Consider the following 15,250-nt stretch of genomic DNA (forward strand, 5'->3'; position numbering starts at 1 on the left):
GTGCACCCGACACAAACAAGACTGAAGTTCAAAGGATTTGTACAATCATATTTTTATTGCTCTTGATATAAAATCTACCAGGTTGTGTCTACAGCTCCAATGCAGAGCTATGTGTCTCCATGGTAACAGACTACAAATAAACCATATGTCGCAGTCATACTCCCATCGGTCACCCATTTCTTAGCAACCTATCCAATGTATGTATGACTGCAGGACCAGACTGCACAGGGTTTGTTTGGAGTCTGTAACCATGGAGACGCATAGATCTGCTTGTGCTGTATACACAATATGCTAGTTTTTTTTTTTAAATCAAGAATATTTGCAAATTTCTTGTTTTTTATATTATTTTTATTTTTGATGCAGCAGAGCAGTAACAATTGCTGCAAAGGTGTATATAGGCATTAATGCTTTCCCTGTCTGTAGCTTGCAGATATTCTCCATATAACTTGGAGTATTTAAGCAGCAAGACTACAATGTTTTCATTCCTGCTGTATCTCTGTCACCAGCCCTTAAAAATTCACTGGACAGGACGTGTAATTATGTACAAAAATAGCCTCTTGTTACATGAATTCACCAATCCAGTGAGCTGGAGCTGCGTACTGCACAGGCAGGCTGAATGATTTAGGATTCAAAGACTTTAGCGTATCTACAGTGACACTGTGAGCGTATGGACTACGGCAGGGATGCCTAACCTGCGGCCCTCCAGCTGTTGAAAAACTACAACTCCCAGCATACCTGGGCGGCCTACAGCTATTAGAGCATGCTGGTAGTTGTAGTTTTGCAACATCTGGAGGGCCGCAGGTTGAGCATGCCTGGACTACGGCATGGACCTTGTGCTCAAGTATAGCAGCAAGGATCAACTATATAAGGTACAAGTTAATCTGCAGAAAAAAAGGTGTCACACTGTTATCTTGTATTATACTCCGGAGCTGCACTCACAATTCCACAGGCATAAGAGTTAACCTCTCCTAGCATACTCCCTGTGTGTTCACTGTCTGGTAACTCAGGGTCAGCACAGGATAAGACCACTTTCACTTGAATCAGGATTTGGTCAACATTTTGCATCAGTACTTTTACGGTGAGCAGAGTGGCTCTAAAATAGAGAAGAGGAAGAACACGGAAGAATCCTTTCAAGAATATGTTTTCTCTCTAGGAAAAAATTACTGACCAAATACTGACTGCGTGAAAGCGGCCTCAGTAATATAATAGTGAGTGCAGCTCTGAAGCATAACACAGGATGTAACTCAGGATCAGTACAGGATAAGTAATGTATGTACACTGTGACTCGACCAGCAGAATAATGAGTGCAGCTATGGGGTATAATACAAGATGTAACTCAGGATCCGTACAGGATAAGTAATATATGTACACAGTGACTCCACCAGTAGAATAGTAAGTGTAGCTCTGGAGTATAATACAGCATGTAATGCAGGATCAGTACAGGATAAGTAATGTAATGTATGTACACAGTGACTCCACCAGCAGAATAGTGAGTGCAGCTCCGGAGTATTCTAAAGACTGTAACTCAGGATCAGTATAAGATAAGTAATGGAATACACTTAAAGAAGTAATCCCACTATTTATGTAGATTACTTCTATATGTAAACTGAGAACATGTGCTACATTTGTAATCAAAACATTGTTAAGAATAAATAAAGTTGCATGTTATAATTCCGTTAGATATTAAACGGCTCTTTCTTTACCAGAATCCATCTTTTTTGTATGTAGAAGATTTCCTCTATGAACTGACTTTCTCTAGAATGTCCTCCTGTTTAGGTCATTGGGCTTCTCAATGTTGTGTTCATAACTTCTTCTCTTCATCTAAATTGTTGATATTCATCTTCCTCTTTTTTTGTCAACTCTTCCACCCATATAGGTCTTCTCCAAGGAGCTGGAGAATCCTGAGTCAGTCTCTGATGCCTGCCTAGCTGAAAGATGGAAAGGCGGTACTACCTTATCATGGTCCTCAATTCGGCATGCCTAGATTGGTGGCGCACATGAATAAAGTGCAGTAACCCACAAGTAGGAGAGAAGGAAAATCGGCGCTCACCACTGCCTTAAATAAACCTTAATTACTCCAAGTCAAGGCTTGCAGAAGATATAGCATGCGGTATAGGTGACTGCCGCTTCACGTCTCTACGCTTCTATGGGTCTACAGATGTGATGACGTAGGCGTGTCTATATACACATAGTGTGTATAGGAGATTGCCAAAGGGTTCTGCTCCCAAAAAATGCGAGCCGGATCATCCGTTCCATGGGACCATTAGGGTGCTGCCACACGGTCAGGTTCCTGATGCAGTTTTGGAAGCCAAAATCAGAAGTGGATCATAAAAGGAGAGAAAGTATAAAAAGGACAGATACAACTTCTCCTCTTTTTTGAATTCACTCCTGGTCTTGGCTTCCAAAACTGAATGTAGAAACCTGATCGTGTGGTCGTACCCATAGGTTTAAATGACAAAAATAACCTTGGTAACTTTGTTGTGTCTGTCATTGTTTTTAGATGTACGTATTTTCCTTCTCTCCTACTTGTAGAGGTGCACAATATCTTGGCAGTATCACAAGATGCCAGACCCCAGCATTATTAATCAGATTTCCAGAAACATGATGGGGGGCCTCTGATCAGAGAGGGGAGGTTACACAATACGAGCCATATGTTTAGACAGAGCAAGGTGGCAAGGAGTTGGCCCCACCGTTTCCCAGTCCTGTCTTTAGATTAACCTCTTCCCTGCCAGGGACAACTCCCTGCAGCGGTCTGCCAACTGCCCTGACAGCGAGTTACATGGAATAGTTTAGTCATTTTGTACCTCTCAGATACATGAAGGGATGAGATCTCAGCTATGACTCATACTGTACATAGCCTTTCAGCAGAGGTGGCTGTAAATAGCTGGAGTGAAAATACAGGCTTTTAGGTGGTCACGTGTCCAACGTGGCGCACAGAAAACCACAAAAACATTGGTGACCAAATCAGATCAGTGCTCGTATTTTATGACCGATTTCCTTACTCTTTATATATAATCCCCCTCCCCATTGTATGTTTGCCTTCCACTTGTTTCAACCAAGACATCCTATGGGTTTAACCCTTAGTAAGACTGCAGCCACATGGCGATTTGGCCACACTGTCCCCAGTTCAACATCATGACGTGGTGGCAAGAAAATTAGGCAGAATCACTGGATTCTATCACACTGCACAACTCAGGGGCTACAAAAAGCTGGGTTATAACACGCATGACGGTAGCCCTATTGCTCACTCAGATTTTTCAGGAACAGATAAACAACCACTTATCTGCAGCTACCAGGGGGTGCTGGGCAATGATAACATCATTTATATGACTGGCACCTTTAATCACTGCCTGATACTTGGGGTTACCGAGCCCTACCTTTACTTACTATTCAGGGACTCCAGGTTAGCTGCATTGTCTGTTGGAGTCTGAGGTAGACTGAAATTTACTTCCTGTGTCATTAGAGGTCAAGATGCTGTTCTCCCCTCATGCTTTACCCTGCAGTTCTGCTTCTTTGAACAGACTGCTTTGTATAAGCACAAACTCAGCAGAAAGTCAGTATACAGAGAGCTGCTTTCTAGTGGATATTTCTGGAAATTGGTATCCTTAAAAAATAACTTTTATTGTTACTTGTATTTAAATAAATGCCCTTAGGTATTGGTGCATGAATAGAAAGATGGGGTGAACGAGCACCCCAGTCGTGGTGCGTGTGCAATAGTACTAGGGAGGGTAAAGGAAAAAGGGGAAGGGAATGCTGGGTCTCAGCCCCTAATATTGCCCTACTCAAAGGGCCCTTCTCCTGGTATACTCCAACCTCCTATATTGCCCCTATGTGTGTCCCTATGCAGTGCTCCGACTGCCCAGCTTCGTCCTGAAGGGGTAGGGAAGGGGGGGGGGGGAGGATTCCCTAGTGCTAAATTAGTACAGCACCCACAGATGGGCTCCCAGAGCCCTGGGAAACCACTGTGTACAGTGACACTGGGCCAGTGGGGACCGGTGTCCTGCAAAAAGGGAGTGTTGGTGGGTGTCACAGCCGTGTATCACCCAACACTCAATGCTGCAATAAGCTGGAATGATCAATACTAATTGGTGGCCCGACGCGTTTCCCTGATGTGTGGCAGTTCGTCAGGGGCCCACAGAATTGATGTCAGCATTAATATCAATGGCCGACCCACAATTATGGGCAGGTCACTGGCATTTCAAACAATTATGTTCACCAGTGCTTGGTTTACAACAACTGATAGATGTGTGGTTCAAACTTCATAAATTCCCATTGTGTGGCAGTATAGCATTATCATAGCATTAGCCGCAGTCACAAATGGGGATAGAAGAATATTACTTATCTCGTCAGGAGACACCGGTCAGTGGACCTGTTCCCACGGTATGGACTGGTTGTGGTTTCGCGCCAGTCAGTGCGTTGAGTCCCGCGTGTGGCAGTATCGCAAAGGGCGCCGGCATCGCTGCACCATTTAAAGCCGTGCGCACGGTAGCGCCACCTCTCCTCCCGATCAGCTGATCCACCACGTGACCACAACATCATGGTCAGCATGAGAAATAAAACTATTAAAGGGAATCTGTCAGTAGAGATGGTATTGTGGTTCGCCCGGAGGTCGTTTCGCGTCGAACTTTGCACGTTAGCGATTCACCAAACGTATGGCGATATTCGCATTCGCCATATTCTTTTGCATTGCGCTGAACTTTGACCCATGACACATCCATCAGGTGGGACAGGACAGCCAATTGAGACACATGGACATACCCCCTACCTTATAACAGAACCCAATCTGGCAGCCATTTTACATTATGTGTTTTGCCAGTGTAGGAAGAGGTTGCATTTTGGAGCAGGGACAGGCTGTTAGGAACTTAGGGACACCAAACAGTAGCTTATAGGGCCACAAGTTCTTTTAAGGACTGGTAACATTGTACTATCGATAGGTGTGATACACAGAGGGGTGTGATATACTTATAATATACTTTCTAACATAGAAAGTATATTATAGTGCATTTGTATGCTTCCAGAAAATACTGATTGAGGGCTGCGATCTATCAGCTTCCACGAAATAGTGATTGAGGTTTTCAATATACCTGCGTCCACAAAATTACTGCTTGAGGGCGATATACCAGCTTCAACTAACAACTGATTGAGTCCAGCACAGGCCGGACTTAAGGCTGCAAGACTGGGTATTGCAAGGATGGGGGGTGGGGGGACATTAGGGGAGGAGTGTAAGGTTTAAAAAGGGCAGCGAGGGGCGGGATCAGGGTCATCTTGTGTGGGACAGCAGTCTTGCAGCAGCCCCCTCCCACCCACCCGTTGGGCTGCTGGTTGGGAAGGGAAGCTAGCGGCGGTCAAGGTTGATGTGGTTTCTGGGTAGATTTTGGTCCAGCAGGGACGGCATTGTCATAGCGGGGGTGGGTCCTTGGAGTTGCTGGTTATGGTGGCTCTGGCGTGGTGGGGACGGAGCCAAAGGGGCTCTGGACTCCCCAGGTATTGAATGTTGGGGTGTGATATGGCGGGTATCTGCCCTACGGTTGTTGCCCATGGTTACCGGTTCTGCGTCTGAGCTGGCGTTTATCGGCTGGAGGTAATTTAATTGAGGGCACGGGCTGTCACTTGTCATGTTTTAACGGAGCTCCAAGGACCCTCTCTGTGCTGGGCATGTTTCTCTGTGGTCTGGAAGTTTTTCTTGGGCGGGGGGCCTTCAGGTGGGAAGGCCTTGGATTGGTTATGTTATATGTTATTTATGCTTAAAATATTATTATTAATAAATAAATGGCTGCTGTGGCCAATAAAATCCACTGGAGGAGTTGTGTCTTTATTGGGGAAGGAGGGGAGAGTGGGAGGTAAAACGACTCGACAATACGCTGGTCATGCCATATATCAGCTTCCACAAATACTGCTCTTCTCTAGGGACTTTGGCACAGGGTCATTTTGAAAATGACAGGCAGAGGAAGAGGCAGGCCATTCCGCAGGGGTGGTAGGGGTCGGGCAGGTGCACCAGGCCTAATTGGGAAGTTGGAGTAGGTGCGTGCGATTATGTCAAAGGACGCACCAGAGTTGGTCTGGTTGGCCTTCCGCTTCTGCACCCTCCTCACTCTCTGTGTGCACCCCCAAAGACACCAGTATCATAGCCCCTCCACTCAAGTCAGAGGAATTATTTTCCCATCCATTCCAAAACCTTACCGATGCACAGCCATTCTTGGCACCAGATCAGGAAGAGGAGGTATCAACGGCCATCACCCAGCAGTCTGACGACAGTACCCAGATCAGCCCAAGGAGGGTGGTCCCCGCTGTTGCTTCCTACTCCGAGATCTCTAATGTCAGTGGTGGTGAAGGTGATGATGATGACGTGTCGATGGACGTCACGTAGGTGCCCACAAGAGAGGAAGAGGAGGGGAGTTCAGAGGGAGAGACGGAGCAGCAGAGAGGGAGAAGCAGGCAGAACTTACAGTGCACAGGAGGCAAAAAGCAGACTGGTAATGTATCTGGGACGAGCCACCCACCATGCAGGGTCACATCTTGCGCTCCCAGGGCGCCAGAACATGGCTCCGCAGTGTGGGCTTTTTTTTAAAGTGTCAGCTGCTGACAAAAGTGTTGCCATCTGCAGCCTGTGCTGTCAACGCACAAGTCGCTGTAAGCCCAACACTCACCTAGGGGCGACCGCCTTAAGAAGGCACCTGGCCTCCCATCACCGAGCCCAGTGGGAGCAATGCCGTCAGAACCCACAAAGCTACACTCCTGGCGCTCCACGTCCTGCCACTTCTCCTTCTCTCTCCTCCCATTTGTCCTCCACTCCACCTTCCACCGTGCAGTCGTCGCGTTCATCTGGCACAAGGCAGGCTTCCGTGGCCCAAATATTCGAGCGTAAAAAAATGATGACGCCGGATAATCCTCTTGCCGAACGGCTGACCACTGACTTGTCTGAACTGCTAGCCCGCCAACTACTGCCATATAAATTGAACATTTTTGGCCAATTGGCGCAGCGCAATGGCAGGTCCCCGGAAGAAAATATTTATCCCAGAAGGGCATCCCTGAACTATATGGCCACGTTCAGCGGCAAGTTAATATATCTCTAGCACACAGTGTCGGTGTCAAGATACATCTGACCACAGACACGTGGTTTAGCAAAGACGGGCAAGGAAGGTACATAACTTTTACTGCCAACTGGGTAAAACCTTCTGACGGCCATCAAGCATGTAACCCGTGTGGATTTGCTGTTACCGCCACGGATTGCATGCAGGCCTGCCTCTTCTTCTCCTCCTGCTACTCCATCCTTCGTCTCCTCCTCGGCTGACTCCTCCTTTTCCACTGCTACCGCCTCTTCTTCTGCACCCCCCAAGCTCCCCAGAAGCTAATTAAAGTGCCAGGTGAGATGTTGCCATGCTGTGCTGCGGCTGTTGTGCCTGGAAGCCAAGAGCCACACAGGTCCTGCTCTGCTTTCTGCTCTGGGGTCACAGGCCGATCAGTGACTAACCCCACTAAATTTGACAGTTGGTAAAGTGGTGTGCGACAACAGTGCCAATCTGCTGAGCGCGCTGAAACAGGGCAAAATGGCACACGTCCTTAACTTAGTCGTGCAGCGGTTCGTTGCCAAATACCCCGGGGTCCCGGACGTCTTGAGGCAGGCCAGGAAAATCTCTGCCCATTTTAGAAGATCTTACACAGCCATGGCTCGCCTTGCTGACCTTCAGCGGCAACACCACTTGCCCGTTAGACGTCCAATTTGTGACTGCCCGACACGCTGGAACTCCCCCTTGTATATGCTGGATAGACTGCTCCAGCAGAAACATGCCGTTAACGACTACCTGTACGAACTCTGCGGCAGGACATGTTCTCATGCGCAAAGCATGCAGACTTCTGCGGTCATTTGATGAGATCACCAAACTGGTCAGTCGCAGCCAGGGTGCCATCCGTGACAACATACCTTACGCTTTCTTTCTGGAGCGTGCACTGTGTCGTGTCATTGATCAAGCTGTCAAGGAGTAGGAGCTGGAGGAGGAGGAAGTTGCAATGCTGAATGAATTCCCGGGGAGGAGGAGGAGCAAGAAGAGCAGGCTTTAAACTTTTCGGGGATCCCTGGTGTTGTCCGTGGCTGGGGGGAGGAGACCGAGGGCGACATTCTCCTGGGCGGTGAGCAGGAGTCAGAGTGCTCCACCGCTTCCAATTTAGTGCAAATGGGGGCCCTTCATGCTCCAGTATTTGAAGAGGGATATAAAGCATAAAAGTCAAGGACCTGTACTGGATGGCAACGTACTTAGACCCCCGGTACAAACACAAAATGGCGGACATATTACCAGCATCACAGAGGGCTGTCAGAATGCAGCATTTCCAGGCCTTGCTGCGAGAGATGCTGCATTCTGCTGTTGCGGGCACTGGCAGAGGAATTTCCACCCACAGCGAAACAGGCGCGAGTAACAATCCTACCATGCCTGCAAAAAGAGGGTGGTTTGAAGATGTGTTGGTCACTTTGGATATGAGATCATTCTGGCAGCCAACCCATCGACAGCCGCCCTCCGGATCCAGCCTCAGGGAACGCCTAGATCGACAGGTGTCCAACTGCACCGGGTTTAAGGCCAATGTGGATGCTCTGAGAAGCGAGGAACCCCTTGACTACTGGGTGTGCAGGCTTGACCTGTGGCCAGAGCTGGCACAATTTACCATGGAACTCTTGGCTTGCCCCTCATCGAGTGTCCTGTCCGAAAGGACGTTCAGAGCAGCAGGGGGATCGTGACCGATAAGCGCACTCGCCTAGCTCACGACAGTGTGGACTACCTCACATTTTTTTAAATGAATGAGGCATGGATCTCGGAGGAATTCAACACCTGTGATGACAACGTGTAATTGAATTTCCTCATGCCAGCCCACACATATCTGCCACCACACAGCCACAAAGAATGGTCCTTGCCTTATATATACAGCGGCATAAAAAGCCTTTTATGTCAGGTGAATGCCTAATTTTTGGGGCCTGTACTGGCCGACAGTTACATAGTTATCCTGTGACCACCTAATGTACCTCCAGCCACAAAATCCAAAGTTTTTTGCTGTCAGGTGAAAGCCTATTGCATAATTTTTGGGGCCTGTACTTTATCTCTAGCCACATAATCACACCCTTGTCACACCACCATAATGAGAGGCAGAGGAGTGAATGAACCGCATTCACCATAAGGACCTTCTAATGTCACAGGGTCATATGACTGTGCCCCCCACCCCGTACTGTGCCCACTTATACCCTGCATTGTACCCTGTGCAGTGCCCCTAGTCATTCCCTGTACTTTGCCCTCTTACCTTTTATCTGGTCACGGTATGGCGGTGTTATTTGGTCACTGTACAGATGTGTTATCCGGTCAATGTATGGCGGTGGTATCCAATAACTGGATGGCCATAACTGTATCCCTTTCCCTGCCCACGCCATCCTTTTTTAGACCTGGCATGAGAGGGAAAAATATACAGATTGTGGTGCTAAGGACCTTTGCGCCACAATCTGTGTCAGAAATACACCTAACATAGATGTATTTCTATATAATAAATGACCACCTAATTGTATTATTATTCGGGGCTAATATGTTAATATTATATAGATTCTAGTGTATTATACTGTCCCCTGTATTTCCCAGTAGAAAATTATCCTTGAGAAACAAAGTCCTCATCCCTGTCCACCAGGACCAGGTAGCGCTCTGTCAGTACATGGCGGCTTCCCCTCTCCGCCACGCTGCTCCGCTGTGTACTGGTGCTTATTATGACACTAGGGCTGGGTTCACATCCTATTTTTGCCATCCATTTAATGTATACCAAAAATGTATGCGTTAACAGATGTCTCAGACTGATGTACAGTGGCGCCCGTTCACCGTACAGTTCCATGGTAGAAAAAACGTATGCATTTTTGTAATGGACTCTGCAGGATACAAAAACGTGGAGTGCTGCACATTTGTATACATCAAACCGATAGGAAATAAAATTCTTCTAGGCTTCAGCAGGGCACATTTTTGAGAGTTTCCCCTTAAGACGCATAAAAATGGCCCCTGATATACCCTTCCCACCAAAAATACATATTTTTGGTGGGAATTTTTGCCAATGATCCCCCTCTGGTATATCATTGTCTTTGTTGTGGGACTATTTGTGCACTCATAGTTTGTATTTGGTGGCTGCAAATATGACCTAAAGGTTTTTCAGGTTCGCCTGCTATTATAATGGGTGCGATGCAAACGCGCAGTTCGCGAACATTTGATCGCAGATGTTCGTCCATCACTCCAAAATAGAGTAAGTAGTGGATAGTGTAAGTGATGCTGGGTCTGATTATGTAATTTCCATCTTCATATTCTTTTTAACGCTCCCGCAAACCAGCAGCATAACAGGAAGAGACCTCTATGCATCATTCTGCTTGTTTGTGGGAGCACAGCTCGGAAATGCAAGGGAGTATGAAGATATTACATAATCAGAGTAATTTACATTATACACCACTTTCTGTAGTTTGGGGGTGTCTCAGGGCTGACAGATTACCTTTAAGTGACTACTGCAACTGGGAGAGGAGCCTGGAGATGAGGAGAAGCAGCAACAGGGGGGAGGAGCCTGGAAATCAGCAGAAGCAGCACCAGGGGGGAGGACCCTGGAGATCAGGAGAAGCAACAACAGGCGGGAGGATCTTGGAGATCAGGAGGAGCAACGGTTAGGAGATGCAAAGGAGGTTTCTGAAAAAATAAAGGGGAGGAGCCTGGAGATCAGAAGGAGCAGCAACAGGGGGTAAGAGCCTGGCGATCAGGAGGAGTAACAATAAAGGGTAAAGAGCCTACACATCAAGAGGAGCAACAACAAGAAAGGAGGTCTCTAGAAATCTTTGTGTCTTCTGGGTAGATCACTGTTAATGAAAATCTTATTACTATTAATAATAATAATAATAATAATAACAGATGTAGAACAACCCATAACAGGGAGCAACCTCTGGCACTCCAGCTGTACGGAAACTACAACTCCCAGCATGCTCCATTCACTTATATGGGAGAAACTAGAACATCCAAGAAAGTGTGCATGCTGGGAGTTGTAGTTTCACAGCAGTTGGAGTGCTGAAGGTTGCTGACCCCTGACCTATAATATACTATTACAATAATTCCACCATGACTCACATCTCTGGGATGCCACTATGTTAACTCCTAGATTTTGTCACAAGGTAAACACAAGCGTGACTCACCAGCAGACAAGTTGCGGACAAGTGACATCACCGGAGAAGTGTCGTTTGTGGACATTTCAAAATGACGCACTATTCTGTAAAGCAATAAAGATGAAATGGCATTTTTACAGCTCAAAATCCTGCCTTCTTTTCACTCTCTATTTGCTGTGCTAGTGTACACAGTCTAATTGTCCCTGTCATCAACCACTCCAGGATGGCGAGAGGGTGACTATAAGGACCGTATAGGGTGAGCAGCACGCAGTGCAGAAACCTCCTTGTCCTTCATGATCACTACTTCACATCACATATCTTCAATGCTGAGGACCTCCAGAGACATCAGCATCTATATGTATGACTGATATCAGCCACTAATTTGCCAATCTTAAAATGGCAATACGAATTAGCTAGCTGTTGGTCAAATGCTCGTTTGGCTGATATCTATGTCTCCTGATCCTCCCCATACACCTGCAAGCTCAACTTGACCAAGCATGCATGTGCCTTGAAAGGGGAGAGGGGAGAAAGCTGCTGCCAGATTCCTCTTGTGCCAGCTTAGTACGACTGGGTAGTTGAAATCCAACTGCTTAAGTCCTATATCCCCCAACGTCATCGGAAAGTCGGGAGTCCCCCATACACATTAGTAAGAGTTAACAGCCCATTAGTTTGCTACGATTTTAAGAATCCATGGGTCCATTTGAAGCAAAAGACTGAATATTCTCATTGCCCAACCCGGGACATTTCAGAAAATTGTTAGTAGTAGCAGCAACTAAGAAAAGGTCTGAAACAAGTTTGATAAATTTAGTGGTTAAAGGGCAACTTCATAAAGACGCAGACAAGTGTGGGAAGATATAAGGTATCCTCACTGCACCTTATTGGGCTTATATAATTTGTATAAATAGCTTTTTTGGTTCCGGTATGTTCACTTCGGTTTCCAGGAGGGAAGGGGTCTGGCAGGCAGCTTGAAAGATGTTATTATGTCGCCTAATGGGTCTGTGTGTCCATTTGCGCTTAGTGTTGCGGAGTGAATCACTGAGGGCTGTGCTTTGAACTCGGAGCTTCCTGCTCCCCTCTCTTATCCTGTACAGTAATTGCTACTTCAAAGAGAAAGCTGAAAACCTGTCGGATCATGTACAATCCCAAGAAGCTGCTGGGATGGTGCCTTTTCGAGAAGACACATGCACCTGAAAAGTTTATACCTTGGCAGCGCGCTTCAGACAAGATTCCACTCATAGTCGACCCCCTCCTCCACAAGCAGAGAATAGAATCATGGGAGAGGCAACAGATGAAGCGGAAGAGCTAGCAATCGAATTTCTGAGCAGCTTTTATGATTTGGGTTGTGTTCTTGCTTTTCAGATTCTGGCATGCCCTGGTTCTTTGCAATTACCGTAGGTCTCAACCCTCTGTGGCCCAACTGCCTCAGTCATGGGCAGCACAGTGACTTCAAAAACAGGTTTCTGTTCATTGGATTCCCATCAGACTGGTGGATACAGACCCAATGCTGAAAGTTGACGATCTATGAGACTACAACAACTCAGAAGGAAACTACGTGTTGGTTCACATTCTTACTGACGGGCTAGCAGCTACAAGGGCAGATATGTCCCTTTAACAACCAGTGGCCTGATGAAAAACACTGTAATGTCAAACGGCATGAGGCAAATTGACCCCTGTACTGACCGTTTACAGAGGAATTAGACTATTAGCCCCTCCAGAGACCAATGTGGTTGCATTCTCTGTCCAAAGGTAAAGAAGATATTGTCCTATACATGCCACCGAAACATCTCCAATGCTGTCAACCCCTCAGCTGCCAAATATATACCCAGAACAACATTGTGTGGTGCCCCATCTTATATCAGAATAGAATAAGGATAGTGTCCCCCTTACTACTCACCTAAGTTGACGAAACTCATGACCATGTCAGCGTCGTTGAGGAAATTGCTGTCCTGTTGAATAGCAAGTGGTGGACCCTGCGTGGTGAAGATGGGCTTGTATGGATACGAGAACCCTTCAGCCTCCTCTTCTTCCACTGTCATGGCATTGTATAGATCCAGCATGAACATTGGTGCAGAGTTCTGTTTGCCATACAAATGTGGACGCGGTCTATGAGGCAGCCCCAAAATGGACAAGATCTCTCTCTGCATCTCCCGACGCTCCTGGCTCCGTAACCTCCTTTGGATGAAGCTGGAGTGGACCTCATTGTCCAAAGTGAAATCAGCTAATATGGACCTTAGCAACAAGTAGCTGCAGAGAAGCGTGGAACCAGCCTTGATCCCCAAGAAGACATTCATTTCCCCTGGATCTGTAGGCTACGGCTTATAGCACCTGCACTTCTATCCAAAGGGGAGTTCATACATAGGAGAGCATTAAATAAACCAGTGCATCTACTGAAGTCCTTGGGATCTCTTGTGGGTTTTCTGCACATCAGCTGAAGCCAGTCATGGCTGGAGAGTTGATTGGAGTGTGTCTAAGGACAGCAAAGTAGAAGGTGGACAGGTCCTGAGGTTCTCTTTTCCTCGAGCCTTTTGATACGTCTTCACTCTTTCCCTAGCAAAGACTAAGTGGTGGTTTGTGAAGGCAGCAGACGAAGCCAGCAGGAGACTGAATGTGATGGGAGGAGCAGGCAGAGTCCAAGAGGAGGGAATCGAGCAGGGTAAAAAAAATGAAAAGAAATAAGTTTGGTGCACTGCTGCTCAATCCCATCAGGTTGATTCTTTTGGAGATGTTTGGAAGGGACTACTATAGAAGAAGGGTGGGCCAAGTCCTGCCGGGTAATGTTAAGTAAACAGATTAAGGGTTGTCTGTGTGTCTTCTGCTGCTTCATATTGGGGAAAGTAGAAGGGGGAGGCAATTAACAATGCTTTCATCTGCTGAAAGAATATGAGGTCAACATCAAGCGAGTCAGGAGTAATCAGCATCACTGCCGGCTGACTCTGTACTCTGTGCTATACCCAATGAGAAGTTTCAGAACACCCGTCTGTTCATCCCAAAATGCCCCCCTCATATGATACATCATTGCTCTGTGTTTTCTGCACAGGTTGGACATATAAAGATGTTCTTCAGACAGTTTCTTAGGGTTTATTCAGATATGGCCTTGTTCACACGTTAGTTATTTGATCAGATGTGTAAACAAGGCATTAGAGATGGAAAATTTGTGTGTTCTGTCCACTAAAAACTGACAATTTTCCAACTGTGTGGAATCAGAATTGTCTCCAACTGCGTCCCGTTTGTCCGTGTTTCCATCGCATGGCTTCAGTATGTCATCCGTTATTCCCAGCATTTCCTAGCAATCATCTGTGAATAACATACCGCAGAACTGTCTGCAACAAAATTACATTCTTACGGACAAGAATAGTACTGTTCTATTAGGGGCCAGCTGTTCCGTTACACAAAATACGTAATGCACACGGATGTCATCCATATATTTTGCGGACCACAAAATACATACAGTCGTGTGCAAAAGGCCTTCGTAGGCTGGGTGATGACTCCTGTCGGAGGTGTAATGATGGTGATACTCAACTTTCCAAGGAGCAGACATACAGAAATGGCTGAACAGAACTGTTCTGGACATTACAGCTGATTTGTCTGCAGTTAGATTAGGCTGCCTAAGGGTCTCGTAGTGTTGCCAGCTAATGTCCCAGAATCCCCCCCCCCCACACTACTCCCGTCTCCGGACAAGGACAGATGCTTATCATGCTAAATACTTTGTGATAGGAGGATAGAAATAATGAAAACACAGATTTCAGAGGAGATAGAGGAGACATACAGCCCCCTCTCATTTGCAGCTGGGTTGTCTGATTCTGTCTGGTTTTCCTGATACTGATGACCTAGCCTGAGGATGCGTTGTACAGTACCAGCAAAGTGAATACCTTTTTAGCAACTCTTATCCACACGCTGGAAAAAAAGAATTTGTAACAGAAACTGACCTGTAGTGTAGATTTTAAAAGGGCTGTGCCAAGTCTTGAAGTAGGATAACTAACTGATCGGTGGAGTCTAACCTCTGGGACCCCTGCCAATTCTGATAACATGGGTCCCGTTTCTCCAATCTGATAGAGCGGCAGATTGAGAATGCACCCTGCAACTCCATTCTTTCTCTAGGGG

The 15,250-nt window shown here is 46.6% G+C and overlaps 1 protein-coding gene across 1 annotated transcript in view; it reads right to left on the minus strand.

Moving 5' to 3' along the window:
* BMP7 (bone morphogenetic protein 7) overlaps positions 1-13,722 on the minus strand; it is a 75,354-nt gene extending 61,632 nt beyond the window's left edge. Inside the window, exon 1 of the mRNA XM_044297360.1 lies at positions 13,044-13,722. Within this exon, the coding sequence (XP_044153295.1) occupies positions 13,044-13,440 (397 nt within the window). The 5' untranslated portion in view covers positions 13,441-13,722. The remainder of the gene's footprint in view (positions 1-13,043) is intronic.
* Between the last annotated feature and the right edge of the window lie 1,528 nt (positions 13,723-15,250).

The sequence above is a fragment of the Bufo gargarizans genome, chromosome 6, assembly GCF_014858855.1.
Source record: "Bufo gargarizans isolate SCDJY-AF-19 chromosome 6, ASM1485885v1, whole genome shotgun sequence".
Lineage (NCBI taxonomy): Eukaryota > Metazoa > Chordata > Amphibia > Anura > Bufonidae > Bufo > Bufo gargarizans.